This window comes from Podarcis muralis, chromosome 8 (assembly GCF_964188315.1).
Source record: "Podarcis muralis chromosome 8, rPodMur119.hap1.1, whole genome shotgun sequence".
NCBI lineage: Eukaryota > Metazoa > Chordata > Lepidosauria > Squamata > Lacertidae > Podarcis > Podarcis muralis.
In genome coordinates this window covers 88,590,370-88,618,132 of record NC_135662.1, presented here as the reverse complement: position 1 = coordinate 88,618,132, position 27,763 = coordinate 88,590,370, and the positions used below count along the sequence as shown (strand labels likewise).

The following is a 27,763-nucleotide window of genomic DNA, read 5'->3' as shown; positions in this document are numbered from 1 at the left end:
TCTGCCTCCAACTCCATCAAGTGATTTTTCAGGGATTGGTTTCATACCGAGCAATGTATCTGTAATATTATAAAAAAATAAATACTGTGTAGAAACATATACATACCCCAAATAAAATGCCCTGTCATTTAGGGAGGGAGGTTGTGGTAAAGGCCCAGAATTTTATAACAAAGTCTCTTGATATTAGTATGGGCTTTATATATCGACAAAAGTTTCCTGTAGGATATCTTGTAAAATGACTGTCTTTCATCACTTTTGTCACAGTTGACAGTTGTCTGTCCCCATTTTGCTAACTGACTGCGCAAGATCTATGAAGTAGGTAAAAGGTAAAAGCCACCTGCTCCCCTTATAACAAGTAGGCAAATTACATGAACCAACACCTGCATTTCTTATATTTTAATGAACTTCCTAAACTTGCACAAAAATAGTTCCACATCTGTATGCCCTTTAATTTCAAGCGGCACTTTTTAAAAATGGAAAATAAACAAATTCAGTGTTAACAGGACCTTAGATTAACAGCCTTGATTAAAAGCAATAAATAGAGATAAATACAATGGTTCATTGCAACGAGTGGTTTCACAGAAATCTGCAAAATGCGAGGTAAGATGTTGCTTCAGGAGATCAGAAGAACATCAAAGAAATAGAAGCACAGTAATACACAAAATAAATATTATTTTCAGTTGATTTTTAGTATTAATTAATTCTTTTCAATATGCCCATTGCCCACTTGAGTTTATTTTAGGCGAACATCGCAACTAGAGAATGGGGAATGTATCACAGCATGACTGAAAGTCCATAAACCAAGAATGAAAGTTTGTGCCATCAGGCTGACACTCCAGGGTCCTGTAACCAGACCTCTTGGTCCATGCTGTGATGTGGAACTCCATGCCTTGTCGCGAAATCTGTGGACAGGCTTCTTATATTCAGTTGCAGGAGAGGTCCCCTTCGTTAGGAGAGATGCTGCCAGAAAGAGCTGCATGCTTTGCAAGCCAGTCGTTTTCAGGGTGGGATCAGGGCCAGCCCAAGACACTTTGGCACCTGAGAGGGACAAATCCTCTCGTTAGCAATGCACCAAGAAGCTCAATGTAAGCTCCACTGAAATGAACAGGAGCTGCGCAAGAACATGACTGTACTTCTGCACACCTCATTTTGGTTTCAACACAGCTTGCACAACAGCTTTTTCCATGAGTTCAACACCCCAAATCTGCTGCCCTCAGGCAGCCACCTCGTTTTGCCTCACCTCTGGATGTGATGGACGAGAAGAACCTATCATTTTGAGTTTGTTTTTTTCCTATAGGGCTCCTGCTATTCCTATATGACATTCACTTTGCAGGTAACATTTGAGCCATGGTCATGAATATGCACTGAACCAGCTGTTTCATCTTCTCAACCATCCAAAGCCGAGAGAGGAATCGCCTTTCTTATGCAGGAAACAGTCAGCTGTGTAGAGCTTTAGGTCTCTACATTCAGATGCCTCTCCCCTTTTGACAGATGAACCTCATGTTCAAGGGTATATATGCGACAGAGCTCCCTTTGGGTTCGTTCCAGCTCAGGACAGCAACGAGCTCTGAAGACGTATATCTGGCTCTCAGGAAAGAACCTGCATTTCTTGGCTTCTTGTGATGACTGTACTGCCAACATTCAAAGTGAACTGGAGGGGGTGTATAGATCCTGAACATTCTTCTTCAGAATTCAAATCGTACAAAATTACAGCAGCCCTTCTTACCATCAAAACAAGTGATATTTGAAATGTCATGGCCTCCTGTGGCTTTCTACAGCAGTCCACTTCTTTGAGTTTCATATGTGATTGTTTTTGGACAGGTACGCTATGAGCGCCACGGCAACCCCCACATAGATGCCTGTTCCAATAGTGATGGACAGCACAGCCAGGAAGAGGGCTCGTCGTGAACTGGAGCTTGCATGGTGGAAGTCCCCTTTAGCAATGGCTTTGTTTGTCTGTAGGGGGATGAAAAGCTCACTTTAGTAAAGCTGGATATGGTGCACTCTTCAACTTGAAAGAGGAAAATTAATTCTTTAGGTTTTTTTGTTTTTTTTAGAATACTGTATAGTTTGGACTTTTAAAGCTGTTGCTAAGGTAGAAATAGCCAAACACTACAAAGTCAGATCCATTCCATCAAGCACAGGAGGATAAAGGACTGCCCCGTCACAGACAAACTGGTGCATTGAATAGGACTTTCTGAGTTAGTAATTTAGTTGTCTTTGCCACCTGGTATCCATTTTTGGCATAAACAGATGAACCACATTAAGCTGCAGCCCCACTTCTTAAATGTCAAATAATTTTGACATCTCTTTTACAATAATGTGCTTTATCCTGCATTCCCTGGATGCTGGATTTAGGGGGTCTGTTTTCTTTTTAGGGGCAGATGGGTAGCCGTGTTGGTCTGCCATAGTCAAAACAAAAAAAATTCCTTGCAGTAGCACCTGAAAGACCAACTAAGTTAGTTCTTGGTATGAGCTTTCGTGTGCATGCACACTTCTTCAGATACGTATTGGTATCTGAAGAAGTGTGCATGCACACGAAAGCTCATACCAAGAACTAACTTAGTTGGTCTTTTAGGTGCTACTGCAAGGAATTTTTTTTTTTTTTTTTTTTTTTCTTTTTAGGGGGTTCTTCAACTCCTGCCAACTGCATTTTTTATGAACATAAATGGTGAAAGGCAATTACACTGCAGCTGTTCTGTTTTAAAATTACTGATGAGTTAATTTGCGATATTATAACTGAGCATCTAAATGATAACACTTAAACTATTATAATGTTGAGACAAGCATGTCTAAATAAACATGGTGTGTTAAATTATTGCTCGGCTAATAAAGGCCAGGTGGAACACTTTTCTATGTGCCATGCTAGGTCATAAAAGAACACCTCCTTTGCATGCAGAATGCCATAGGTTTAAGTTTTCAAATCTTCAGTGGTATGCACACCCACACACACCGTATTTTTCCGTGTAAAGGATGCCCCCATGTATAAGACAACTCCTATTTTTTAAAATCCAAAATGAAGAAATCAATATTTTAAACATGTTGTAGCATGCTGCAACTAGAGTAGGTCATTCTGCCATGGTTAATGGCAAAATCTTGCCTGTGAGTCCTAGAAAACCTGCCCCCTGTCTTGCAGGCTTTTCCACCTGGCCTGGGAGGGCGGGACCCTGACTGACTCCAGCTACAAAAGCTGAGCCTGCTGAACAGACACTTGGGCTGGGGAATTGCTTTTGGCACGTTTGTAATTATGTAAATCGTTTCATGTTGTAAGCCGTCTTCAGCATGGTTTTAACTACGGAAAGACAGCATACAAATTAAATGATGATGAAGAAGAAAATCTGACCCCAGAGACATCTATCTCACGTGACCTTGAGGAACGACATTGCCATCCCCCCAAATCAACCCTCCTTTGCTGTCCTGCAGGACACCTCTGCAGCGGCTATGAGTTCCAGCACTTTCCTTTCTGGAGGAAAAAAACAAAAAATACTTGGCCAGACTGTGGTTGGCATCAAGATGACTGATGAGCCAATTTAACACAGTCTTCAGGCTGAAATGTTTTCAGTAGCAGGCCAAGAGCTTTAATAAATAAAAAGCAGGCACAAAACACAAACGGAATTCTAAGTTGGGGGATTCCGATCTGCAGCAGTAGCACAGGGCAAGCCAGCTTGTTCAAGAGCAGACAGAATGAAAGATAACAGTGCTGACTTCCTTGTAAAGGTCTTGGATCCTTCAGCACCGATCATCTTTAAATGTCTATTGCCTAGAGCATCCTCACTCATTAAGAGCATCCTCACTCATTAGCCTGGGATGTCTCCACTATTTTAGTTTTCTCTGCAGTAATGTATTTGTAATAGCACTGTGCAAATGGCAGAATGGCAAGCCTGACAGCAGTTCATAGGGGCTGGTGACATTTATATGATCATATGTGCCATGTGCTTGTGAAAATGGGTATATTTTTAGGGATTTTGCAACAGAAGGAAGCCAGTTGCTTAAATCAGTCTATAAAGTGACTGTCAAATTCACAGTAGCAAGAATGCACATTTGAATGACTTCCTTCCACCCTTTAATTTTATTTCTAGAGTGCAGAAACAAAGTAGGTGCTCTATATAAAACACTAGTCAGTGTAAGATGAGAGACACTCAATGGATGGAGAGAGGTGGGAAATAGTAAAGGTGTCAGGTGAGAGAACAAAGATTTGAGTTTCATAGTGCAATCTATATGTGTGTACTGAGAAGTAAGCTCCATTGAATTCAATGTGGCTCCTTCCCAGGTAAGTGGGGACTAGATCACAGCCTTGCACAGGCATTTAAAAACAGCAGTGGAAGGAAGCAGGTGGATTCTCAGTCCTATCCTGCATTCACAATGTTGGCAGGTGGGGAAAATGCACTAAAGAGCCTCAATGCTTCTTTGATCTCTCATCAAAAATGGTCTGGAATGCATTCTAGGATCAAAAGCCCTTCAGTTTGAAAGAAAAATTAAGGTACTTACAAATTCAAATGCACCAAGTATAGACATTATACATTAAAGTGCCCCCATTAACTTCTGCCCCATGTAAGCAATAACCACATCCTGAATATTGTGTTTGCTTTCAACTTATGCTTTGTGCATCCACATTTCCCCTTGGTCTTTCAGTCCCAATTCTCTTCTTTTGAAGGGTTGAAACTTTCAGTGATATATCAAATTTTAATGAGCTAAGCTTTAGAATTCTAAATTATTACTTCTGACAACCAGCCTCTTGCATGATGAGCTTATCTTAAATGCAATCTTGTGCATATTTAGCCTAAAGTAAAGCCATCCAAGCACCTGCGCTGAGAATTTATCTCCTCTATTTCATGAAACGGAAAGAACTCCTGAGTACAGTCGATAAGGCAAGCTTAAAATATCAAACCAGGGAGGGGAATAGTTGCTACACAGAAATAAAAATGGAGGCGCAAGGTCATCCTGCCACCTAGGTACTCAGCTCTGTCTGCCCAGTCCCTGGATGGTTTCATCATGCCCTCAGCATAAAGAGGGCAGCGCATGCCTGCACACACTGCTAATGGAGATAACAGAATTCTACATTACCTCGTGTGACAAATAGAAGGCAGCAATTCCCAGTGGCCAGAAACAGCAGAGCATGGAGAACACGCTGAGTCCGAGGTGGTCCCTGGGCGGCATCATAAGGAAATGGTCTTCACTGTCGGTGTCACTTGAATAATCGCTCTGGAACAGCAAGAGGGAGGGCACGTACAGAGGACACTGATTAGAGGCAAGTTCTTATTGCCTGCCCCTTTTGGATCTGCGGTCATTTATTTAAAGTTTGCTATATGGCCGGGATAGCTTAGCTGGTAGAGCATGAGGCTCTTGATCTCTGGGTTGTGGGTTTGAGACCCACAAAAGATTCCTGCACTGCGAGGAGTTGGATCAGAAGACCCTCAGGATCCCTTTCAACTCTACTATTCTATATCTTAAGAAGATATCTTTTTAAAATAACTCACGAAAACTGAACTGACTAGGCAAAAGCTTATTAAAAACTAGCAAACCTTATTAATAATACTGTTGTGAATTTGGCTGCCCTGACCACTGGGAATAAGCAATTGGAACCTTGACAAAAATGTATTCTTTCCTAGCGACTGTGGGTGTTTTCTCAGATGAGTGTGGGTGGGGTCTCAGGTGGGAGGGGGTGAATTAGTGAAACAGGCAGCTTGCCTCAGACCTGGAAGAAAGACAGCTGAGAGTCTGTAGCTGAAACTGGGGATATGGTTTTGTGAAAGCTGCACAAGTTGCCCTCAGAGAATCTGCTGCCTGTTTTTAAGAGTCTGCTTGCTTCTTATAGGCTCTGCTTTATTTATCTGTATCTAGCTATATATGTAGGCTAACATTATAAAGAGTCCTTAAGACAGTTGGATGGTGCCGTGTAAGCCTCCTTCCGGCAACTCTTGAAGCCAAGCTGGTGCCAAACGTGTTGCTCTGCTTTCCTTTGGATCACATCAGTGAGGACCTTCAGGCTTGCACAATGGGGCTGGTCCCTTCAGTGCTGCTACTGCAGCAGTTTGACTACACACACACACACACACACACACACACACCCCTGCCACCAAGGTGCACTCCATTGTGTCTCAAGATAGGCTGTCTTTGTCATTTTTTGTTGGGATCTGTCTTAAGTCTGCAGTGTGCTCTTCTTCAAAGAAAAGTAAACACTGGCTGTCGACAGTGTGTAGCACATTTCAAATGTTAAAGGCAGGTCAATATCATGATTATGTAATATGAATTGGGGCAGGCAAGGTAGAGACTGGTGGTTTGTTAAGGCTACCTATTGAGGAGTCTCTCCTCTTTCACCTGCCTCAGGCCCTCTGGAAGCCAAGGGACCTGTGTGAGTGATCATGGTGATCCTGGATTTCAGAGGTGGGCAGCATCCTAAGTAAGCTATCAAGTTCAGACAGAAAGTCCCCTAAACCTAGAGAAGCCCACAGGCTGCGTTCAGTTGTCCTTCCCAGGAAAGTTACACCCTCCCTTTTCCCAGAACCACCAGCACATGGATGAGTCACCACATGGCAGCAGCAGAGGACTACATGGATCATAAGGTTGCCACTTTGTGAAATGAAAAACAACAACACTGGGAGATGGTTTGGTTGCAGTAGGAAGGAGGCTTCTGAGTCACAAGGCAGGTCCCAAAGCACATCCATCTGATGAAGCCTAGTGCACTTAGCCAGGTTGAAGAAGTGTTGAGAAAAACAAGCTTGCTCCATTCATTTCTGGGAATTGACCCCAAAGCAAAAAACAAAACCCAGCAGCCAGGCATTTCCCCCCTAATCAATTGGCAATGTTAATGTTTCAAGGGGAATTCTGAGAGGGCTGATGACCATTTACTTCTATTCCAGAGAGTTCTAGAATACATTTCCTTATCTGGGGAAGGTAAAAGTAAAGGACCCCTGGACAGTTAAGGCCAGTCAGAGGCGACTATGGGGTGTGGCACTCATCTTGCTTTCAGGCCAAGGGACAGCTTTCCAGGTCATGTGGCCACCTGTCATGGATGCTTTAGCTGAGATTCCTACATTGCAGGGGGTTGGACTCGTTGACCCTTGGGCCCCTTCTAAGGCTAAGATTCTATGATTCTAAGAAGCCAGGGTTAGCCCACTATATGTGGGACTATGAGAAAGCCTTTGACCAAAAGGGGAATGCAGTCAGGCTTCATCTTTATGATTAGCATTATTTAGAACTTGCACATTAATCTTGGCTGCTTTTGGAAAAAGAAAATGGGGCACATCATAACCACAACCAAGCTCTTTTTAGTTCTCGTAGCTTGTCAATGGCAGAAAGCTGAACAGATGTTCTTAACATTCCACTCTAGGTATACTTTCTCCTCTCCCCTGTTGAATTAAGTCTGTTTGCCCTCCTAGGCAGGCGGTTTTGTGGACGGGCTCAGGCTGCTCTAGTGAACCAATGAATAGCAGGCCGGAGGTCTTGGACGTTGCCCTGGATGCGGGACCAACGGACCAACAGGGGCACTTGGACAGAATAAGCTGAGGCCTGCCAGGCTAATTGACCTCTTGTTGGAACTTTGTGCAGCAGTGGATCAAGGGATCAGGACCTGCCTTGAGACTCAGCTTCGGATCCAGGAAGAGTGGCTTCTGTCCAATGCTCAGACAGGGGTTAAGGCCATACCACTCCTCAAACAGGGACCTCTTGGGGGCACCCCTATCTAATGTAAGCCATAGGGTGCCCCCACCGCCAGTTGGGTTTACCATCAGACCTCCAACAGACGGGCTGGAGTGGATTAGTGGTGGCTTCACCCAATGCCTATTGCCAAACCTTCACATCTGTAACCAATAAAGCTGTGTCCTTAATTTACCCCATAAATCATTATACCGTGTTTTGACTGGTTTTTTCACCTAGGGAATGGGGTGGTCTCGGGGCCTTGGCACACAAAGGTCAGGTTATGTTTTGCATCTGGAGAGGCTTTTAGGTGCAGTGTACCAATAGCCACCTTGTATGTTCTTGGAGAAGGAGTTTCATTTGCTGCCCTGGACTCTGTCTGGAAAATGAAGACTGGTTTGTTCTATTTCATCTCTTGCAAAGGTAAAGCCAACAAAGACCGTGAGGGGTTTTTTTAAATGACGTCTATACTATAAGATTCCACCGCCATACTGAGTGAATTCTGTAGACATTCAATTGGCCCAGGCCCAGCAAACATTTGCTGTGGAAAGAGAGACTTTTGGATAAAAGAGCACGGCAGCTCAAGTGAAAAGCTCAGTGCACTGACACCTCCCATGAAATGTTAATCTAACTTTTCATAATTCAGAACTTTTGTTATTCAATATTTCTCAAATCTTAACATCTATCAATCAGCAATAAATGGCTGAAAGGAATGCTAATTTATTCATAATCATTTGAGGTTGCAGCCATTATTCAGGCATGGCAGCTTCAGAATGGTCATAAATAGTTTAGTGCCTGAATAAAGTTAATCTGCAGCCCCCTTTCCTGATTTGCAGTGCAATCCTGTACTGTCTATTTAGAAGTAAGTCTCAGAGTTCAATGGGGCTTCTCCCAGGTAAGTGTTATAAGACTGCAGACTAAGACATTTGTCTGGGTATGTCTGCTTTTATCTTTGTGTTCTCAGTAGTCTGCACTAGCTTCCCCTCCCCATCACCAGCCTTCCTGAATATTGAGAGTGTGTGTGTGTGTGTGTGTGTGTGTGTGTGTGTGTGTGTGTTTGAGGGAGACGGGGCAGAGAGAGAGATAAAGATGTGACTTGGCAATTATATAAAAAGCATCTCACACACGTGCAAAATCTCAAGGTTCTGTCATGCTCTCTAGAATAACTCCAAAGCCTGTCTGGGTTAAGATTGTGCCTTCAGCAGGGTGAGTGAGGCACAAGAAAAAAGACTAAGGCTAAGGAAGAGGTTCTCAATAGATAACCTTCAGAATGAAATTGGCGAGGAGCTACAGCACGTTCGTGAGGAGGGGTGAAATTCATGAAAGTGGGAAATATTTCAGGGGCAACCAAACTGTTTGAAATGTTCAGCGCAGGCAGTTTTATCATGGGTGACAGATGCAAAGTAACAATTTATTTAGAATAAAAACAAAAAAGAAAAGATATTGGTGGTGCAGCTCTTCTCAATAGCCACCAGCTGGCAGCTGCTATTTTTGTTTCCCAGAATGCCTCAGACATAACATTATTCTGGACTTTCTGGGAAACAAAAATGGCAGCTGCCCACTGGTGGATACTGAAAGGAGCCCCACCATTTGTGGCATCAACTCTTCAAAGAAACTGGGGAGGGGGGAACTGCTACTGCTAATAATTTCACTCTGCTGGAAAAATCACCGAAACCCTCTTCCATTCACCGTCTGTGCATAGTGTGGTGAATTTAAAATAGTGGCAGTATTTTTGCTCGGCCATAAATCAGTCCACAAGTTTACTGATTTTAACTTCCAGGAAAGTTTGGTGTAGCACAGGCAGGGACTTCAACTAGCAGCTCATCTGCCAGCAGTTGAATCTCCAGCCCTTCTGCTGGTTGATGTGTCTAGGGAGGCTGCCAATATGCCACTCCTTCTGCCCACGGCAGCTAGCATGCCAGTCTCAAGTGACCCTTCTGCGGGGATATCTGAGAAACATATCACCACCACCCCTTGAATATGGACCCTGTGGGCATGAGGAGCCCACTTCAAAAAAGAAAACAATCAAGTGACCACTCTGCCTCCACAAATGTGCTCATCCCTTGGCATCTGAGCATACAGTGCAAAGAAGTCTATATCTGTGGGTATATCTGCATGTGTGAAGACTTCTGCACAGTTAAGAATCATACACAACTGGGCTTCCAGACTGTGTGAAAGTCTTCATGCATGATGCTCATTCTGTATGTGTGGCTGCTGGGGGCAGAGGAATCTGGCTGTGTGGAGGGTGGGCACTCTGTGCGCCCTTGCGTCCATCTTGCACGCTGATTCAGTACATCAGCAGCTCTTCTGAAGGGGAATAGAATACAGCACTGAGTCTATAACAGGTGAACCAATACCAATAAATATATAATTTGCTATTGAAATTATCTGGTGAAAGCACCAGCTCCTAGCTACCAACCAGGAATCCAGGGAGAATTCCTTCTCAGCCATGCCAACTGGTGACTGACAGCTTGTTCACAGAAAAAGAAAGTGTCTGACAGAAAAAGGCAAGGAGGTAGGCTGGCAAGAAAGCCATGGCTAGCATCAGGGCTACACCTGGAATTTACAGCCCAGGTGTGTATCAGAAACAAGTTCCCACTCTGGTTGGCATGCATGCCTCTTTGTCCTCACAACAGTCCTAGGAGGTGGATCAGGCAATGTGATAATGGCTGGTCCAAGTTCATACTGTGCGGGAGATTGAATTTGGGTCTCCTCAAAATAAATGCAGCACCCGCAGCTACACCATGCTAAATCATTTAGTTTCTTCTTCCCTCAATTCCAATACTTGCTCTCATTCAAATATTTAGTAAAAAGCCTTCAGATTTGTAGACTAATCTCAAGATTACTGCTGAGGCTGAATTAAAAATATTTCTACAGGTTTCAGTGCAAGCACAGATTATTATTTTCCTGGAGAAAAGAGAACTCTCCAGTGTATCAGCATTTTGCATTGTGTAGATCAGTACTGTGATCAGAAACTCTTAAGAGCGAACAGTTGAAGATGCAATTGAAGACAATCTGAGTAACACTAAAAAGAAGAACACAAAAGAATTTTGGAAGCTGGCATGAAACCAAGTAAGGAGAGACACTTTGGATAAATATCCAACTTAGGAGGCATTCTGAACTGTGTTTTGAAAGGACACCGTTGTTTAAGACAAGGGGTGGGAAAGATTTTTCAACCTGAGGGCCACATTCGTTTGAGAGCAACTTCCCAGGGGCTATGTGCAAGCAGAGGGTTGAGCCAGAGGCAATAGTGGATGGAGCAAAGGACTGTGCATTTGTAGAGTCGGCGACATGCCTCACCCTCCCTCTCCTGTGCTGGCAAGCAAGAGGCATGATCACACTTCAAAGACACATTCTGGCAAGACAAAAGTACTTGCAAAGGGCATGGAGAGGAGGCGCAGCCTAGGGAGATTCCTGAGGGTTGGGTGAGGGGGCTCCCCCCCCCCCCCGATTTAGGCACTTCACTGAGAGGAACGGTAGAAAGCATATTTCCAAGGAAAAGTCACTCAAAGCAATGCATTAGCTGCCAACAGAGAGGAATATTGCCTATGAGAATTAGTATCCAAACTCCAGTGTGTAGTTGGTGACAGTATCGCCAAAGAGGCTTGCCAAGTGAAGAAAAAGGCTTGGGAAGACTTTCTTTATTTTAAGGGATTTGACATTGAGCCATTTAAGACTGTGGTCCCCCCCTTATTGATTTTTTTTTTTAACCTGGCTGAGAGAATGAGGAAAGCAAGATTATTGCCGTTCATGGACTGTCTTAATTAAATTAAGCCAATCAGCAGACTAAATATCAATGAACCCAAGTTTTACACCTGGGCAATGCTGGAGTTTTTTTGTGCACATGGACTGGTGTCAGTGGTGCACTTGGATAATTTTAGGCTCTGGACTTAATGGAGGATTCCGGTTTTGATGGCTACCACTTTGTTTACTTCAAAAAATGGCAAGCCACTCCTGCTCATCCATCTGAGTTGGGCTTTGAACCTCTGCCCAAAGTCCTGCCCTGATGGCGCCATTGGCTGCTGAGATAAAAGAAAACTAGATTTTGGTTTTGTTGTTGTTTTTAAAATGTTGGCTGTGTGGAGAAATACCCCTGGTTTCTCTATTTCTCTTGAGGGCTACATTTCAATTAAAATGATAACGTGACTTTAGGGAGGGGGGTATGATTCCTCCAATCTTAGTAAAAAAATAAATAAATCAGATATTCAGTTTGACTTTTTTCTGCTTTTGCAAAAAGAAAAATCAAGAACATCTAATGACTGTGCAATGGAAAAAAAATTGCGCCAGCATCCAGACATGCATGATTTCATTATATATTCTATACACATTTTGTAATTTGCTTCCTTATTGGCATGGGACTTTTTGTTGGCTGAAGAATGTATTGCTGGCGCTGTTTAATGTATAGGAGCAAGTCTTTGGAACAACGTCAGGCAACTAATATAATTGTCTGCCAGGGACCCTGGATCTGAGCAATGATATTAGGGATGGCCGGGTAACTAGGCAAGAATATTAATTCCAGCACAAATTGTATTGCAGTACTTTAACTGCTTTCCACAAAGATCGAGACAGCACACGAGACTACAACTGAAGTAAAGCACCTTTGAGTCTCATTAATTTCACATGTGCTTAAATGTCTCCCATCGAAAACAACTGAAATTAAAACAGTTTCACTTTGCTGCATTGGGCTCTGCAAGGGAAGAGTCTCATTTGCCTCCAAAATAAGAAAATTAAAAATGAAAGACACAAAACAATAGCAGTCTATTTTCCCTCAGTCTTTTAGGACATCTCATAGGGTTGTCACCTGTCCTGTATAATACAGGATTTTCCTGTATTTCAATGTAAAATGCTATGTCCTGTACTGATAGTCTGTCCTGAATTTCATGTATTCTCTCTCTCTCTCTCTCTCTCTCTCTCTCTCTCTCTCTCTCTCTCTCTCTCTCTTCCAAGTTAGGGATCCTCTCCAAATGCATGTTTTCAATTGAAAGGGTGCGTGTAAGATCATGTATTTAAGCTCTGAGTAGCAAAACACAGACTAATTTACAAATTTGTGTGTGTGTGTGTGTGTACGAGAGAGAGAGAGAGAGAGAGAGAGAGAGAGAGAGAGAGAGAGAGAGAGAGTGTAATGGATCTTCCTTTACTCTACACCACATGGTCAAAGGCAGAGGATACTGCAAGTACCAAGCAGGGAGCCAAATATTTACCTGCTCCCCCACCTGATGTTTCAGGACTGTCCCAAGTGTAGCCTAAAAATCCACAAACTGAAGATGATGGTAGTTTTGAGGGGTTTTACTTGTGACTTTTCACTTACACTGAAGCCACACACCATTTTAAGAACTGACATGATACAAGCTTCGTTTAAATACATGTGTTGACTAACAATCACTCTGAGCAAACTGAACATGTTTCAACTATACGTATTCTCCCACACTAGTCATAATTAAACACATAAACAGCAACACATAAATAGCAATACACAAACACTAGAATCTTAGTGGTGTCATCTGAAAAACAGAAACAAAAACTTGTTTTAAGTTTGTTTTAAAATATACAGTATTTTTCAAAACAAACTCATCACTTGAGCAGGGAAGGATTCTCTGCCTGCGTAATTCTGCTATGTCTCTGCACTGGGAATACGTGACCGAGCCCATCACACCTAATGGAGAGATGTAGCAGAATTACTCACCTGCAGTGGAGACCAACTGGAAGGGTGGCAGCCCAGAGTAGCTACTCAAGCAGAGAGGGAACGGGCAACCTCTTTTGTGGGTGGTCCCTTTGGACTCCAAGTAGTCTTTAATCGTGTAATAATAAAGGCATGCCATTGGACCAGATCACATCATAGAAAAACTCCTGCAACTAATGACAAGAAGACCTGCCTGACCTCTACTTCCTGGAAGTCATCCTCTTCTTCCACTTCATAGGAGAGGGTGTGGACCTTGATCTCATCCGTGGAGAGGCTAACGAATTTGCCATCAGAGTATCCCAGGCTGTCTTTGGTGGGTGACCTGTCTTCAATGAAGGTGGTTTCACAGCACTCCGCACTCACACTCTCTCCCCACGATCGCAGCATGCTTTCCGAATAGAGGATGATATTCGGGTGGTAGCGGGACTCCACTGTCTGTGGTAGTGTATTGGGGTCAAGGAGTTGTTGCACCGGGTCATTCCGTGGGTAGCCTGGAGAGTAGAGAGTACCAATCTGCCGACTCTGATACTGGGGGGTGGGGTACACAGACACCAAACCTTCCCTGCCCTCAGCCATCAAGTTTCTGGTGTTGATCAGCCCATTCCTCTTCTTGGCATCAGCTGCTTTGGTCTGCTTAAGGACACTCTTCTGCTCAGCCAAGCCATCCATCCTGTTCTCCTTTTCCTCTACCATCTCACTGAAGTGGAATCTTTGTGGACGATTATCAAAAGGGATGAAGAGATCCTATATCCTGAGGCATGAGAAAGGGAATAAACCACAAATTAGCACAAAAGCCCCATTCATCCCTAGGCCTTACAAATCACTTTTCCTGGGCAATTTGCTTCTTGTGTGGAAATGATAGGGCTAAAAATTATTTCACCACAGAGGATTCTCACGGCATTGAAAAGATACTGTAGTAAAAGGGTTAAGAGACAGAGCTGTTAACCATCACCATCACTAGATTTGTATGCCATCTATTCCACAGTTAAAACCATGCTCAAGGAGGCTCACAACAGGAAAAGGTTCACATAATTATCACTAAATGGACTTAGGCAAGTTAGCATTCACTCAGACTCAGAACCTGCTCCCCCTTCTGCAAGATGACAATATGGTCTAGACCAGGGGTCACCAACCTAAGGCTCAGGGGCTGGAAGCAGCCCACGGAGGTCGATTGACAGGCCGCCCCCCAACTGAGCTGCCCGCTCACATGCTGCGCTAAACCGGCACAGCGCAGCGGGGCAGGAGACTTGCTTCCAAGGCGCCAGAAATCGCGTCTGCGCATGTGCAGATGCCGAAAATCACAAGTGAGCATGCACACGCGTGATCCGGCCCACGGAGGGATCTCCGCGGGACCGATCCAGCCCAGGCAAGATAAACCTTGCTGTTCCCGGATCTAGACCCCTGCTTCTCAAACTATCTGATGTGGTGGACTAGCAATTCCCCCAACGCCAATGTGCCAGGGACCAGTACCATATTTGGTCCCTGAAGCACTCCCCCCAACCTTGATTGTCCCTGAGGAATGACAGCCAGTGGCTTGTGGACCATTACCCAATTCATGAACCACCACTTTGAGTAGTCCTGGTCAAGAGGGACTGCTGTTTTACCCCCACCACGTCTCCTATGTTCTAACACCCAATTTCATTTAATTGACAAATGTTTATACACTTGTATTAGCATGGGAAGGGAAAGTCAAGCCAGAATTGCAAAAACTATTTTTAGTAGAACCTTTTCATGTTGCATTTGGCGCTACAATGGCATAACCTGCTGTGAACATAAAACGAATGCAGATTTATCAGGCAAATAAGGGCTGCATTTCACACAGGAATTAATCTTAATGCTTAAAAATCTCCTTTCATGAACAGCTAACACAAGCAAGATAAAAAAGGGATTCTCAGGAACATTACAGAGTCCTGAATTACAAAGGTTTTAACCATGTATATTTGAAATTAATTTCTGCAAGTGACAGTATTTTCCACCCTTCTCTAAATGTGCAAGGAGGGTGGGAATAAAGGTAAAGGTAAAGATTTTTATACCATGTCTGGTAATGTGTCCCAATGACATATGAGGTTGAAAATATTCTGTAGAACTTGCTTCTCTTATCACAGTGCTGCCGTGAAGGGTGAAGTGGCACCTGCAAGCTTCTCCCTGCCGCACAAACTACCTGTGGCCCTTCCTGGGGTGGGATTGCTGTACTTGAGCTATCCGCCCTTCATCGTAAGACACTAGGAAGGGTAACAACAAACATACAAATCCACATACAAAGTCCTGTACCCACTCATCAACTGTCTGTCAACTGTCTGTCAAATGTCAACTGTCTGTCGGCTTTTCTTTTTACCACAGAGACCACCTCCACAGCATGCAAAACATCTGAAGCAAGAGACAGATCTGCAACTGGCACCTAAAGATAGCGCTGGCACTGGGACATGATTCTGGCCTACCCCGAACCAGTCCCTTTAGATGACCCAGCTTCACTAGTCCTCCATCATGTAAAGAGGTTGCATCTCCCTTCCAATACACAAACTGGTATTTTGACAGCTCCCATCTCCTTCCTTTTGCTATCTTGCTTGCTTCTTCCTCCACCCCCCGGGCATTTTCTGTGCTATGTGCAACCTCAGTGAGTCACCTGTCCATCAGAGCCCAAGCTGCCAATATTGCTTTGTCCCTCATACCCCCCCCCCCGGTGACCATCCAAGATGCTGCATTGCTTGAAGACAACCCTAGGTTTGTGCCATGAACTCCTAGGCTAATCTCACTAATTATTCATTTGTTTTCTTGAAGCACCATTCTGCTTTCCACCTCTGCCCTCTTGCCTCTTATCCTTAAAAAAACTTCAAAAAAAAGTGGTTGTTGGGGTTCTTACATGTCTGTGCACCAGACCCAAAGGTGCAAAATGAACACTCAAGCCTTTCAAGGTCCTATTAAGCAGGATTGCTTCCAAATGACTCTTAAGGACCATCTGCTTTCGGAGTTCCCTGATAACATTGAGGAACACTAGGTAAAGAGACCCCTGACTGTTAGGTCCAGTTGCAGATGACTCTGGGGTTGTGGCGCTCATCTTGCTTTATTGGCCAAGGGAGCTGGCGTACAGCTTCCGGGTCATGTGGCCAGAATGACTAAGCCGCTTCTGGCGAACCAGAGCAGCGCACGGAAACGCCGTTTACCTTCCCGCCGGAGAGGTACCTATTTATCTACTTGCACTTTGATGTGCTTTCAAACTGCTAGGTGGGCAGGAGCTGGGACCGAGCAACGGGAGCTCACCAAGCTAGAAACATCTATTATTGCAGCCTGTGAGCAAACTATTGGATACCAAACCAAGAAACCCCAGGACTGGTTTGATGAGAATGACAGTGGGATTGATTGATTGATTAATTGATTGATTGATTGATTGATTGAATGAATGATTGACAGGAAAAGGAAGGCCTTTCAGATCTGGAAAAGAGATAGAAACTGCACCACTAAGAAAAATATCTATGCCAACGCTAAGGCTGAAGTTCAAAGAAGAACCAGAGAACTAAAGAACATCTGCTGGATAAAAAATGCTCAAGAGATCCAGCACTGAGCCGACACTCATGATGTACAGAGTTTCTTTAAAGCCACAAAGACCATTTATGGGCCATTAAATTATGGTATAAGCCTCCTATGCTCTACAGATGGTACCACATTTCTAAAAGATAAAGAAGTTATTGAACTGCACTGGAAAAAACATTACCAGCATCTCCTTAACCACAACTCCCCCGTAGCTGCTGAGGTGTTCTCACAAATTCTGCAAAAACAAATTAGAGATGAGCTTGCAGTATCTCCAAATCTGGGAGAGTTGTGTACAGCTATTAACCAAATGGAAAACAACAAAGCCAGAGACCTGGTGAGATACCTGCCAAAGTCTTCAAAGTGGGTGGAACTGAACTTACACAACAACTTCACAATCCCATCAAAAAAATCTTGGAGACAGAAATCCTAGCAGGCTTTAGGGGTGTCAAAATTATCAATCTTTTTTAAAAAGGTGATCAAGCAGGTTACGTAAACTATCAAGGCATCTCTTTATTAGCTGCGGCTGGTAAAATTCTTGTAAAGATCTTAGCAAACCGTCTCTTAACAATATCCAAATCCCTTCCTGAATCCCAAAATGGTTTTTGACCTTCTAGGGGAACAGTAGACATGATTTTCACCACTCGACAGCTTCAAGCAAAATGCAGAGAGCAAAACCAAGCCTTGTATATGGTGTTTATTGACCTGGCTAAGGCCTTCGACACTGTAAATCGTAATGCCCTGTGGACGGCCCTTCTGAAAATTGGCTGCCCAGATAAACTTGTGAACATCCTTCGGCTCCTCCATGATAATATGACAGCAATAATTGCGGATAACAATGGCTCTCAAAGTGACCATTCACAGTGGGATCAGGTCTTAAACAGGGTTGTGTTATTGCCTCAACTCTATTTTTTTCATTGCCATGATCCTACACTTTGATGAAGGGAAACTCCCCACCAGAGTAGAAATCATATATCGAACAGATGGAAAGCTCTTCAATCTGAGCAGGCTGAAAGCAAAGAGTAAGGTTACCGTAACTTCTGTCATAGAGCTTCAGTATGCTGAGGAAAACGTAGTGTGTGCACGCTCAGAGGATGACCTCCAAACCATCCTAAATATCTTCGCAGATGCTTACAGAAAAATTTGCCTATTACTCAATATCCAAAAAACCTAAGTGCTGTACTGACAAGCACAAAACAACTCCTCTGCAGCACCGCAAATCCAACTCAATGGTGTAATGTTAGAAAGTGCTGATCACTTCTCCTACCTGGGCAGTTATCTTTCCACCAGGGGCTACATTGATGCTGAAATCCAGCATCGCCTGAGCTCTGCGAATGCAGCCTTCTCCCAACTGAAGAGCAGAGTATTTGAGGATAATGCTGGTGGTCAACAAAAGAGGTTTAAAGACTCTCTCAAGGCAAATATAAAAAAATGTAGTATAAACACTGACAATTGGGAAACAGTGGCCTGTGAGCGCTCCAACTGGAGAACAGCCTTTACCAAAGGTGTCATGGACTCTGAAGACGCTTGAACTCAGGATGAAAGGGAGAAACGTGCTAAGAGGAAGGCACACTTGGCAAACCCTCACCGTGATCAACTCCAACCCGGAAACCTATGTCCCCATTGTGGAAGGTCATGTGAATCCAGAATTGGCTCCACAGTCACTTACAGACTCACATTTATTTTTTGATGGGTTTTAACTTGTGAGTTAGCTGCCACAACAAGAACCTTTTGGCTGAGTAGTACAGTGTAAACAAAGTACAACAAATATACCAAAGCAAATTCTAATGTATGATAATTCCTGGTTTTAGGTTTTAAAAATTATCTTCTGAATTAATTTTTTAATCCTCCTTGAGATAAGCATATGAGAGCATAGCATCTAATTCTAATATGTAAATGACAATCTGTCTTGTAGTCACACTTTACTACATTAATTTAAGAAGCTAAGTTTGCAAATTGCTAAACTGGTTTCTGAACCTGCAGACATGACCAAATACAGTGCAAACGAACACAGCTACCGCTAGTCAGTCACATGCATTATGCTCCTCCTATCAAAGATAGTGAGGGTGACTGGCTGCAACATTGGCTACCCCACTGATTGCCAGGCTTGATCTGGCTGACTTGCCAGGAGTCCCCTGCCTCCCTCCCCACTCAGTGTGCTCCTCCTCTCCCAAAGCAGTGAGCTCAGTGGAAGAGGACAGGTATCCCAAATGCAGAGGTAAGGATTCTGCTGCATCATCTAGTTCATCTAGTCCAGGATCCTGCTTCCGAAAACATGGCAACCCTAAATTGTTCACACCCAGCTATTGGCATGCACAGTGCGCTTTGAGACTGCAATGCAAAAGCTGGTTTGCCTGTTAACCTTCAGAGTGAGGAAACACGCACTTGTTTTGCCTGTAGAAGGGAACAAACTCTGTTGCACCACCAGAGATACAAGAAGACCTAACCCATTCATGTCTTAAGTAGCAGAATAGGAACCAGTCATACTTCGTTTACCAGGGTATATCAGCTATTTTCTCTTCATTAGCTTTTTTTTTTAAAGCTAGGTGCCATATCACAAGAAGAGGTTTCTCTCACTTGCTGTTCAAAACATGTGACAATTTAAACCAATCTTGGGAGCATCTCCTTCCCGATCTCTTTATTGGCCTCTGGTGGAAGATTTACAGAGGAGTAGCACAGTTAGCCTGCTGCAGCAAACAGGACAGAGTCTTGCGTCATAAGCTTCGTGGACTACAGGCCACTTCAGCAGATGTATGAAGCTATGGCCAGAGGGCAATGAAATGCAGTCAAGTACAGACAGTGATATTTATGTAATTAACAGTACGTAATTTGCAAACTGTTGTTGATATCACACATAGCCTGACATTGGTAAACCAATTTAAATCCTTTGCTGGATATCCACTGAAATCTTGATGGATAGTATTGCAACTCCGCAGTTTCATGCCAACGTTTAAGCTTCCACAGGATTCTAAAACAAGTAAAGCAAGGTCTGAAATACATGCATTTTCCTCATTAGCAGAGTAATGTGTGAATCTACTCTGTCACCTTCTGTCCTGAGAAACAGACTACTTAGAGTTAATGCTGATGCTCAGGCTCAGCACCACACAGCTCTCCCCATATGGCAAACAGGTTGGGCGAAACGTTCACCATGAGCAGAAGCTGCAGTTTTGCATGTTTCCACAGACAGACTCACTCAAACTCTGTGGGCACAAAATCAAGCTCTTGTGCTTCATGTTAATTAAATCTGTATTTTAAAAAACAGCCTTTGCCTCTGTTTGCAATCATTAATGCATTAGAATGTTGTTTGCTACAAAAGCACACAATAAAATAAGGTAATGGATTTATCTAATGCAACACTCCTGGAGAACAGTCACTCAAGGGGGATTCCTCACCTCCTCTTCCACACTGCAAGCTTCTGCATGCTCCCCCAAAACAAGACCTTTCTCCGGGTGGGGAGCTCAGGAAAGGCCTGGAATGCCCTCTGTGCACCTGCTTGCTTGGTTTTTCCATCCCACCCCTTTCCTAACTCTTAGGAGAGGCTCTTGGGTGCAGGGAGAGAGACTGCAGTGGGGAATTACATTTGTGTGACTCTACTTGTCCTCACACAGCCATGGTTACTTGCAACCTATTAATAAGCATTTATACAGCGCTTTTTTTTTTTAGCTCTCAAAAAGTAATTCACAGCAATCCTTCCCAGCACTTAACAGCACCCCTGAGCTAGGGCTGGGGAGCAGAGGCTGAGAGGACAATGATTTGCCTAAGGGTGTCCAGCATGATTATGGCAGAGGCAAGATTTGAAGGGGCACTTTCTGATTTGCTGCTATGCTATAAGGGCTTCCACCTGCATTGCAAATGCAAAGAAAACCTACTTTTTAGGGCTTCGCAGCTACTTGCCATGGCCTCAGCTGGTGTTTAAGGGGAGGAAAGAGATCAACAGGATGCATTATGACCCCAAATATGCCCCCTAAGAAGCAATGCGCTTGATCAAGTTACTATCTGGATAAAAAGTGTCCTTGCCCTGAAGCAACTGAAGATGCCCACTTTTACCACAAATTAAAGACTGATAAAACTAATATGGCATTTGTGATGATAAATAGTTCCTATCCTCCCTATCCGTATGGGTTTATTATTACCTCACTCTGAAGGTGGTGGCGGTGAAAGGCTAGATGTGTAGTGAACTCTGCAAAGGTCAGTCTCAATCGATTTGAGGTTTGCTCAAACTTAAACCTTAAACTTCATTGTATTCTTGCTTGCTCATTGCAGACCACCAGTTTTTCTGACATTATGGCCTCCTGTGTATTGCAGCAGAAATGGCTTCCGAATTATATAGAACATTTGTGTGGAAAATTAATGAGAATTAAACTGAGAAGTGCACTTTGGCATCACGTGGATTATTTCTGCTTCAGCAGAATGTGCTTTAGTGACAAATAGTGACAGCATGGGGGTATACAGCCCCCCCCCCCAAGGTGCCTGCATCCAGCACTGAATGGACGTTATCGCTCAATGTGTCTGCACAAAAAGAACAACAGCTAATTGAATTGTCATGTGACAGGACCCTCGAAGATAATTTTTTGGAAGTTAGGCTATTCAAATTTTGGCTTCGTGCCATTAAAATTACTCTAGTACTATCCTGAGCTTGCTGATGAATCAATATACGGTAAGCTCAGGTACAGGGGTGAAACTAGGTTTTATTTCACCCAGGTCAAAAACCCAGATTGGCACTCCCCCCCCCCCCGGCCGTGCATTTCTGTACATACACAGGCTGGGAGCCTCAATGGCGCCCCCCTGGTTAGCCCCCACCCTCCAGCTGTGGCTCTGCCTGAGACAGTTTTTTCAAAAACCTGTCTTTGAGACAGATTTTTTAGCAATGTATTAATATTGTGGGGCTGCCATACATCTGGATTTTGCCAGACATTACCGGGATTACAAAGGCGGAATTGATATCCGGCGGGTATTTCTGAAGTGTGGCCCTTTGTCCTGGATCTTAGGCAAGTCAATTGGAAAACCGCATTTTTTTGGCGTTATTGTAAAAACAACACATCTCAACAATTTTTGGGGTGTCCTGGTTTTTACCTTTTGAAATATGGCAACCCTACAATAATGATCTGAGACTATGTCTAACAATCATCAAACCCCACATTGACCTACTTTTGGCAAAATGCAAACTCTGACATCCCACTGATACTTGCCAAAATGGGCTTCATCCTGAATAAAACTACTAAAATTATTCATAGGTTGTTATATTGAACACTGCTTGTGCAACCTGTATGTATTCAGGAAAAGTACTTATAACCTTATGAAGCAATATCCTGCATTCAGATCATTGGTGTTCTTCCATTTCCATTAAGAAAAACTGTGAGTAACTTTTGTAAATACTATAAATATTTTGACAAATTCCACATTAACAGGAGCATTACGTAAAAATTTTACTTGGTTGTCTCAAGAATTAGTTATAAAAAATAGGCAAACCTGCAGTGAAAGTGCATGAAACCGAGAGCTGCTGGAGACCCAAGGTCCAGAATTCATGTGGCAATAAACCAGTGTCGCTATATCAAGTAAATTTGGAGTTGTGGGTTACCACGCTAGAACAGGTGTGAACCACAGTTTGGTCAGTATCACTGAGTCTTTTTTCAGTCAAGACATTTTGGCATCTATCTGTTTCTCCATTTCCTTCTCTCTGCACTTTCAGTGTAGCTGCATTAAAGTGCAGAAGAAAGAGTTACAATTTGACATTTACGGTATCACCATTTGTCCTGGAAATACAGTTTAGAAGCTTTTCTGAATTACTTTCGCTGTGATTATGGGGAACCACCTGAAGGAACGCCATAGAGCACTGGTGGCCCATGGACCACAGCTGAAGAATTACTGCAGCAATGCATTGGATCCATTTTTAATTGGAAATAAACAGCAGTTTCACCCACACAATCCTGTAGACCTCTGCTTACTTCCAGGTTCCATTGAATTTTGTGGGACTTCCAAAATTCAGGGGAGCTTACAAATAGTTGCACTTTTACGTGAGGGGAGGGGGATTTTCTGCTGGCCATCAGGCAATGGCTCTTTCCACCCGCCTTGCGCCCCGCCCCCCCTCCAGGCCTGGAAATCTTTCTCAGACCTTGACTTTGAGAACGGCAGAAGCAGCTGGGAAGAGAGGAGTTCAGGGATATTTTTTTTAATTTTAAGAATAATTCGTGTGTCCTTGTTTCTCAATTTGATCATTTTATATGGTTTTGTATGTTTTGTGGTATTTTATGCATTGTGATTTGCTGTTATTTTTTATTGATTATACATTTTTTTAAAATAGCCTACTAGTTTTTGTATAAATTTATTCCAAATATTGTTGTATTTATCCAAGCAGAGTCTATGTCTGTAAGCAGTCCACTCATAAATTGCAAGTTCATATTATCAACCTACTGATTAAAGGAGATTATGCCTTTAACTAAAGTTTTCAGAAAAAGAATATTCTGCTGTACTATATACCTACTGTATGGAACTTAACAACTGGACAACAAATACGGATTTTACACGCTCTAATGGTAGCCAAGAAATTTATATTAATGAATTGGAAGAATAAATACATGATCTCCTTTATTGATTATAGATTACTAATTATTGTAACTGATAAGTGTAAACAATTTAATTATTATTTGCTGATGTTTAATTTTTCTGTTTACTATTAGATTCTAATGGATTATTGAATATTGCTATATTTGATATAAGTTGTTTATTTTTAAATTGTTGTGACTGTTTTATATTGTATCAGATTGTTGCTGTTAATGTTTGATGTTTTATTATGTTTTTATATGAGTTGGAAGCCACCCAGAGTGGCTGGGGCAACCAGAAGGGTGTGGTATTTATTATTATTATTATTATTATTATTATTATTATTATTATTATTATTATTATTATTATTATTTACTGCTCTAATAAGTTGCAACCTGGGAGTAAGGCCCACTGAATTCATTGGGGCTTACTTCAGAGTAGACTTGCATAAGATTGTGTTGTTAGTCGTTTTCACAGAAGTTTGTTCTGCATTCTAAGCCAAAGGGACTTCCTTTAGCATCTCCCCTTCATTCCCGGGACAGAGCTGTTTCCCGAGCACGTCCCTTCGGGAGAAATCCCTGGAAACGGTAGTGGAGCTGAGCGCGGGCGGCAGCCAGTTCTCTGCCCGATGCACCCGGCCAGCGGCAGCTTCTCTTCCGCGGAGGAGGCGCCTCTCTGCCGGCGGGACCCCCGGGGATGCGTCTGGCGGACGGGCCCCTCGATGGGGCTCCCGACGCGCCTGTGCTATGGACACAGCTCAGCCGGCAGGGCAGGAGGCTAAATCTTGGGGTCGCGGGTTCGAGCCCCAGGCGGAGCATTGCAGGGGGCTGGACTAGATGACCCTCCGAGTCCCTTCCAGCTCGACCATTCTGCGAGCCCAGGTTCGCAGGTGGGGAGTTACCGAAATGGATTTGTGCCAAGGGAGCCCAGGGCAGTCCCGCCGCCGCCCGCAAAGGGCAGCAGGCGGCTTGGGGGAGCCACGCGGAGGCCGGGCAGGCGGGCGCCAGGGGCGCACATGCCTCGCATGCCGGAAGATCGGGGCTGCCGACTTCGCGCTGCCGTCGGAGGAGGCGGCCACTCAGCCTTCGCTCCCCCTCGCCCGAGAGCCGGGGTCCCCCTGCCCAGTCCCGAGGGTCCTTCCCCGCAGCGCTGCGCCACTTCGGAAGCGCGCCGAGAAGGGGAAGGCGGCGTCGCCGTCTTGGCTGGGGCAGAGGCGGGACGGACGCAGGCTCCATCTCCCCCCCCCCCCCTTCTTCCCTCCCGGGACTTACCTCCGGGCCAAGCGGCGGCCGCAAGGTGACCTCCGTCGAGGCTGCGGCTTGCGGGACCGGCGCTCCGCCGGCGGCGGCCTCACCCTGCGGCGCCCCCGGGCCGGGCAGCCCCGCAGCGGATGGCGAGCAGCCCGCGGGGAAGCAGCCGCCGCGGCAGGTGGAGCTGCCGCATGTCACGAAGGCTGCAAGCCGGGGCGCAGCGCCGCCGCCCGGGGAGAGCCGAGAGCGGCCAGGCGCTGCTGCTGCCGCATCTGGGGCTTGACAGGAGGAATTTACAGCCCTGCACCGAGACTCGGTTGGGCGAGGGGGGGCGCGCAAAGATCCCCCCGGGTCCTAGAGGGAGCTCAGGGCTGGGCAGCCCGGCAGGAGGCTGCGAATCGGCGCGAAACCTCGGCGCCAACCCGCGAAACGCAGGCGATGCCCAGCGCCGGAGAATGGAAGGCGAGCCAACGTGGCCGGGCGCCCAGCCAGCCCAGGAAAGCCTTCAAGACCAACACCAAGCCAGCTTCCAGTGAAACAGGCAAATCACTGCAGGAGTAAGCAGCAGCCGGGCTAGAGAGCAAAGGCAAGCTGAGCCCCAAAGTGAAAGGCCTTCTGAAAAAGAAAGATCATCTTCTGATGCTGAAAAGGGCAGGAGGGGAAAGCCAAAGGAACTTCTTTTGGGAGAGAGCAGGCAACTGTGCTGGAATGTTCTGCTCATTGGCCAGAATGCTGGGATGAAAATATTGTTGCATCCGGCCCCAGTCTCTGAACGGTGCAAGACTCCAGGGGTCCAGTTGTTTACCCAGAAGAAGCTTGCCTGGTCAGTTCAACAATTGAATCCTCCATGAGATTTTAACCCTTGCTGGATCCAGGACCCCAAGGGACTCGGGCATCCTGCAAGCTAACCCCCACCAACTCACAAACATATAAATTGGGGGCCAGGGGTCCAGACTGGCCCTGATTCAAGCAAGTTCCTCCCTGCTTCCTTGGCCACCACTCTTCAGTAAGGATAGCTCTCAGGAAATAAAAGAGACCTGTCTCTTTAACAACCCACTGGACAGGATCCCTGGGGGGAGCTGGCCTCCAGCACCAGGCCAATTGGCAGATCAATTCTGTGTTAACAAATATGTCTGCAAATGTGACATGAAGGCCGGCAACTTCAACATCACTGTGTGGGAATCCTTTGCAGACGACCGTGGTACCAGTCAAGTTCATAGTAGTGATGGGGGGGGGGGACGACCACTGGGAGGAGTGCAAAGCAAAGAACTGCTGCGGTGCATCTGCAGCAGCACAACTGGACGCCTTAATCTGCCCCAGCTGCAACAAAACATATCTGTCCTGTATCAGTCTCTACAGCCACAACAGATGCTGTAACCTTCCAATAGCTTGATCTGAACCCCAAAGGCGCACTCCTCCATTGTCTCCTGGGACAGAGGGAAGCCAGCCATTTTGGTCTCTGGTAGGGATGAAGGGGCCTCCACTGCAGGCAACTCTGCTGGGCTTTGGAACAAGGATTTATTCTCTGTCTTGTCCACTCTTCTCCAGGGCGTGTCTGCAAGGGAGGCTGGGAGCCCTGAAGTCATCAAGGGACAATGATTTCTGAAACAGCTCACAGCTTCCCACAAGCCCCCCCCCCCCCCGCCACCCCTAGAGCAGCTTCCTGTCCTGATGGTTTGCTACTGGTGTGCGCTTGCCCTCTCTGCTGGTCACTGTCACCTTTGTGAAACAGCATGAGCTGAAGCCTCCGTCCAAACCATTTTGGGCAGGACTAGGAGGAGGGAAGGAAGGCACTTTGTCCCGAAAACCAGACCTGTACAAACAACGGCATTAAGGCTGGGCAGTCGGTTTATGTTCAGCTTTTGGAATTTCTGAATTCCAGCACTTTTTAGTTCACACAATAGCCTTAAACAAGAGAGAGCTAGAAACTTGACATTCACTTTCCATCCTCTTTATTTAAAGTGGATCTATATGGTCTGGTTCACATTTTTTAACATCTAGAAATATCCTGTGTAAGGGATTTCAATGATAAAAACATTAGAAAAGCTTATATTTGCTAGTGAAAGGTTCTCTGCATAAAGCGCTTATCACTCCAAGGCCACAATCCTGCACAAACACCCAGACTACAATCCTGTGTGCACTTCTCTGGAAATACATGTAAGTCCCATTGAATTTGAGTGGGGATTATTTCTGATTAAACACGTTTAGGATTGCTCTGCACAGGACACTGAAATCCATTGTTATGACACAGATCTTTGGGTAGAAGCACGGAGGACCTTACATACTGTTGACGCATATTTGTGACTTTCCTTTTGAATCAGGGCCATTTAACCATTATAAATGCAAATGTGTATGCTTCTATTTTCCAAATACTTCACTTCTCAGATGTATGTCTGAGCACAATTCCCCTCCTTTAAGCACATATTGGTGGTGGTGCTGAGGGGCACACACCTCGTGTGCATCTGATTCTCCTCAGTGCTGCCTGCCTCTGCTCCCTTTCCTTTTGCTCATCTGCACCGCAGACAAGGCAAAGTGAGAGGCCAAGGCAGCCAGAGGGTTGCCCAACATCACATTTCACCCCTATTTTTAGAGAAATTTTAAACACATTTCTGGTTTAGTGCTAAAGTGTCAGCTCAGAAGTGTAAGTGCCATCATCCTCCCATTTTAGAAAAGAGCTAGAATGGCCAAACTCATTTAACTTATGTTCAGAATACTGATTCCACAGTCCTGCAATCATGTTAGTTGCTCTTTGAGATGCATCACTTCTAACCTGACTTTCCTCTTCAACACTGAATACACAATGACAGATGAGACTTGCCGTGCGCCTGCTAAGAAGACTTAAGCGGATGCTTCCAAAAACTGTATTTTCTTCTTCTTTCATCACATTGTTGGCTCAAAATTATGAAACTGCTTCAATCTGCACATTTAACAATTCACATAAGTTACTTCTTTTTGTGTGCACAATCAAGACTGCAATGTGACCAGGTGTACATTTACTTTGCTTGTGTGAACAGAAAATTCACATGCATTGTTAAATATGCAAGTTGGGTCTGCTTCACATCACTGATAGCAGATTCTTTCCCTTTAATCATAGCTACAAGGCTGAAGTTGATTCTCAGTTCCCATTTCTTCT

At 44.6% G+C, this 27,763-nt stretch overlaps 1 protein-coding gene and 1 long non-coding RNA gene across 4 annotated transcripts in view; one reads left to right on the top strand and one right to left on the bottom strand.

Moving 5' to 3' along the window:
- LOC114601185 (uncharacterized) overlaps positions 1-7,842 on the top strand; it is a 34,154-nt gene extending 26,312 nt beyond the window's left edge. Inside the window, exon 3 of the long non-coding RNA XR_013394074.1 lies at positions 7,380-7,842. This is a non-coding gene — a long non-coding RNA (uncharacterized LOC114601185). The remainder of the gene's footprint in view (positions 1-7,379) is intronic.
- Positions 382-24,932, bottom strand: SYNDIG1 (synapse differentiation inducing 1). 3 transcript variants are annotated; one of them, XM_028738335.2, is made up of 4 exons: positions 24,652-24,932; positions 13,514-14,066; positions 5,065-5,202; positions 382-1,956 (listed from the first exon to the last, which is right to left on the bottom strand). In XM_028738335.2, the coding sequence occupies exons 2-4, from the start codon at positions 14,006-14,008 to the stop codon at positions 1,798-1,800; spliced, it is 792 nt and encodes a 263-aa protein (XP_028594168.2). In that variant the 5' UTR covers positions 14,009-14,066; positions 24,652-24,932; the 3' UTR covers positions 382-1,797. The 3 variants fall into 3 exon arrangements, with proteins under 3 accessions (XP_028594168.2, XP_077789662.1, XP_077789663.1); XM_077933536.1 differs by lacking the exon at positions 24,652-24,932 and adding an exon at positions 22,310-22,535; XM_077933537.1 differs by lacking the exon at positions 24,652-24,932 and adding an exon at positions 18,108-18,222.
- Between the last annotated feature and the right edge of the window lie 2,831 nt (positions 24,933-27,763).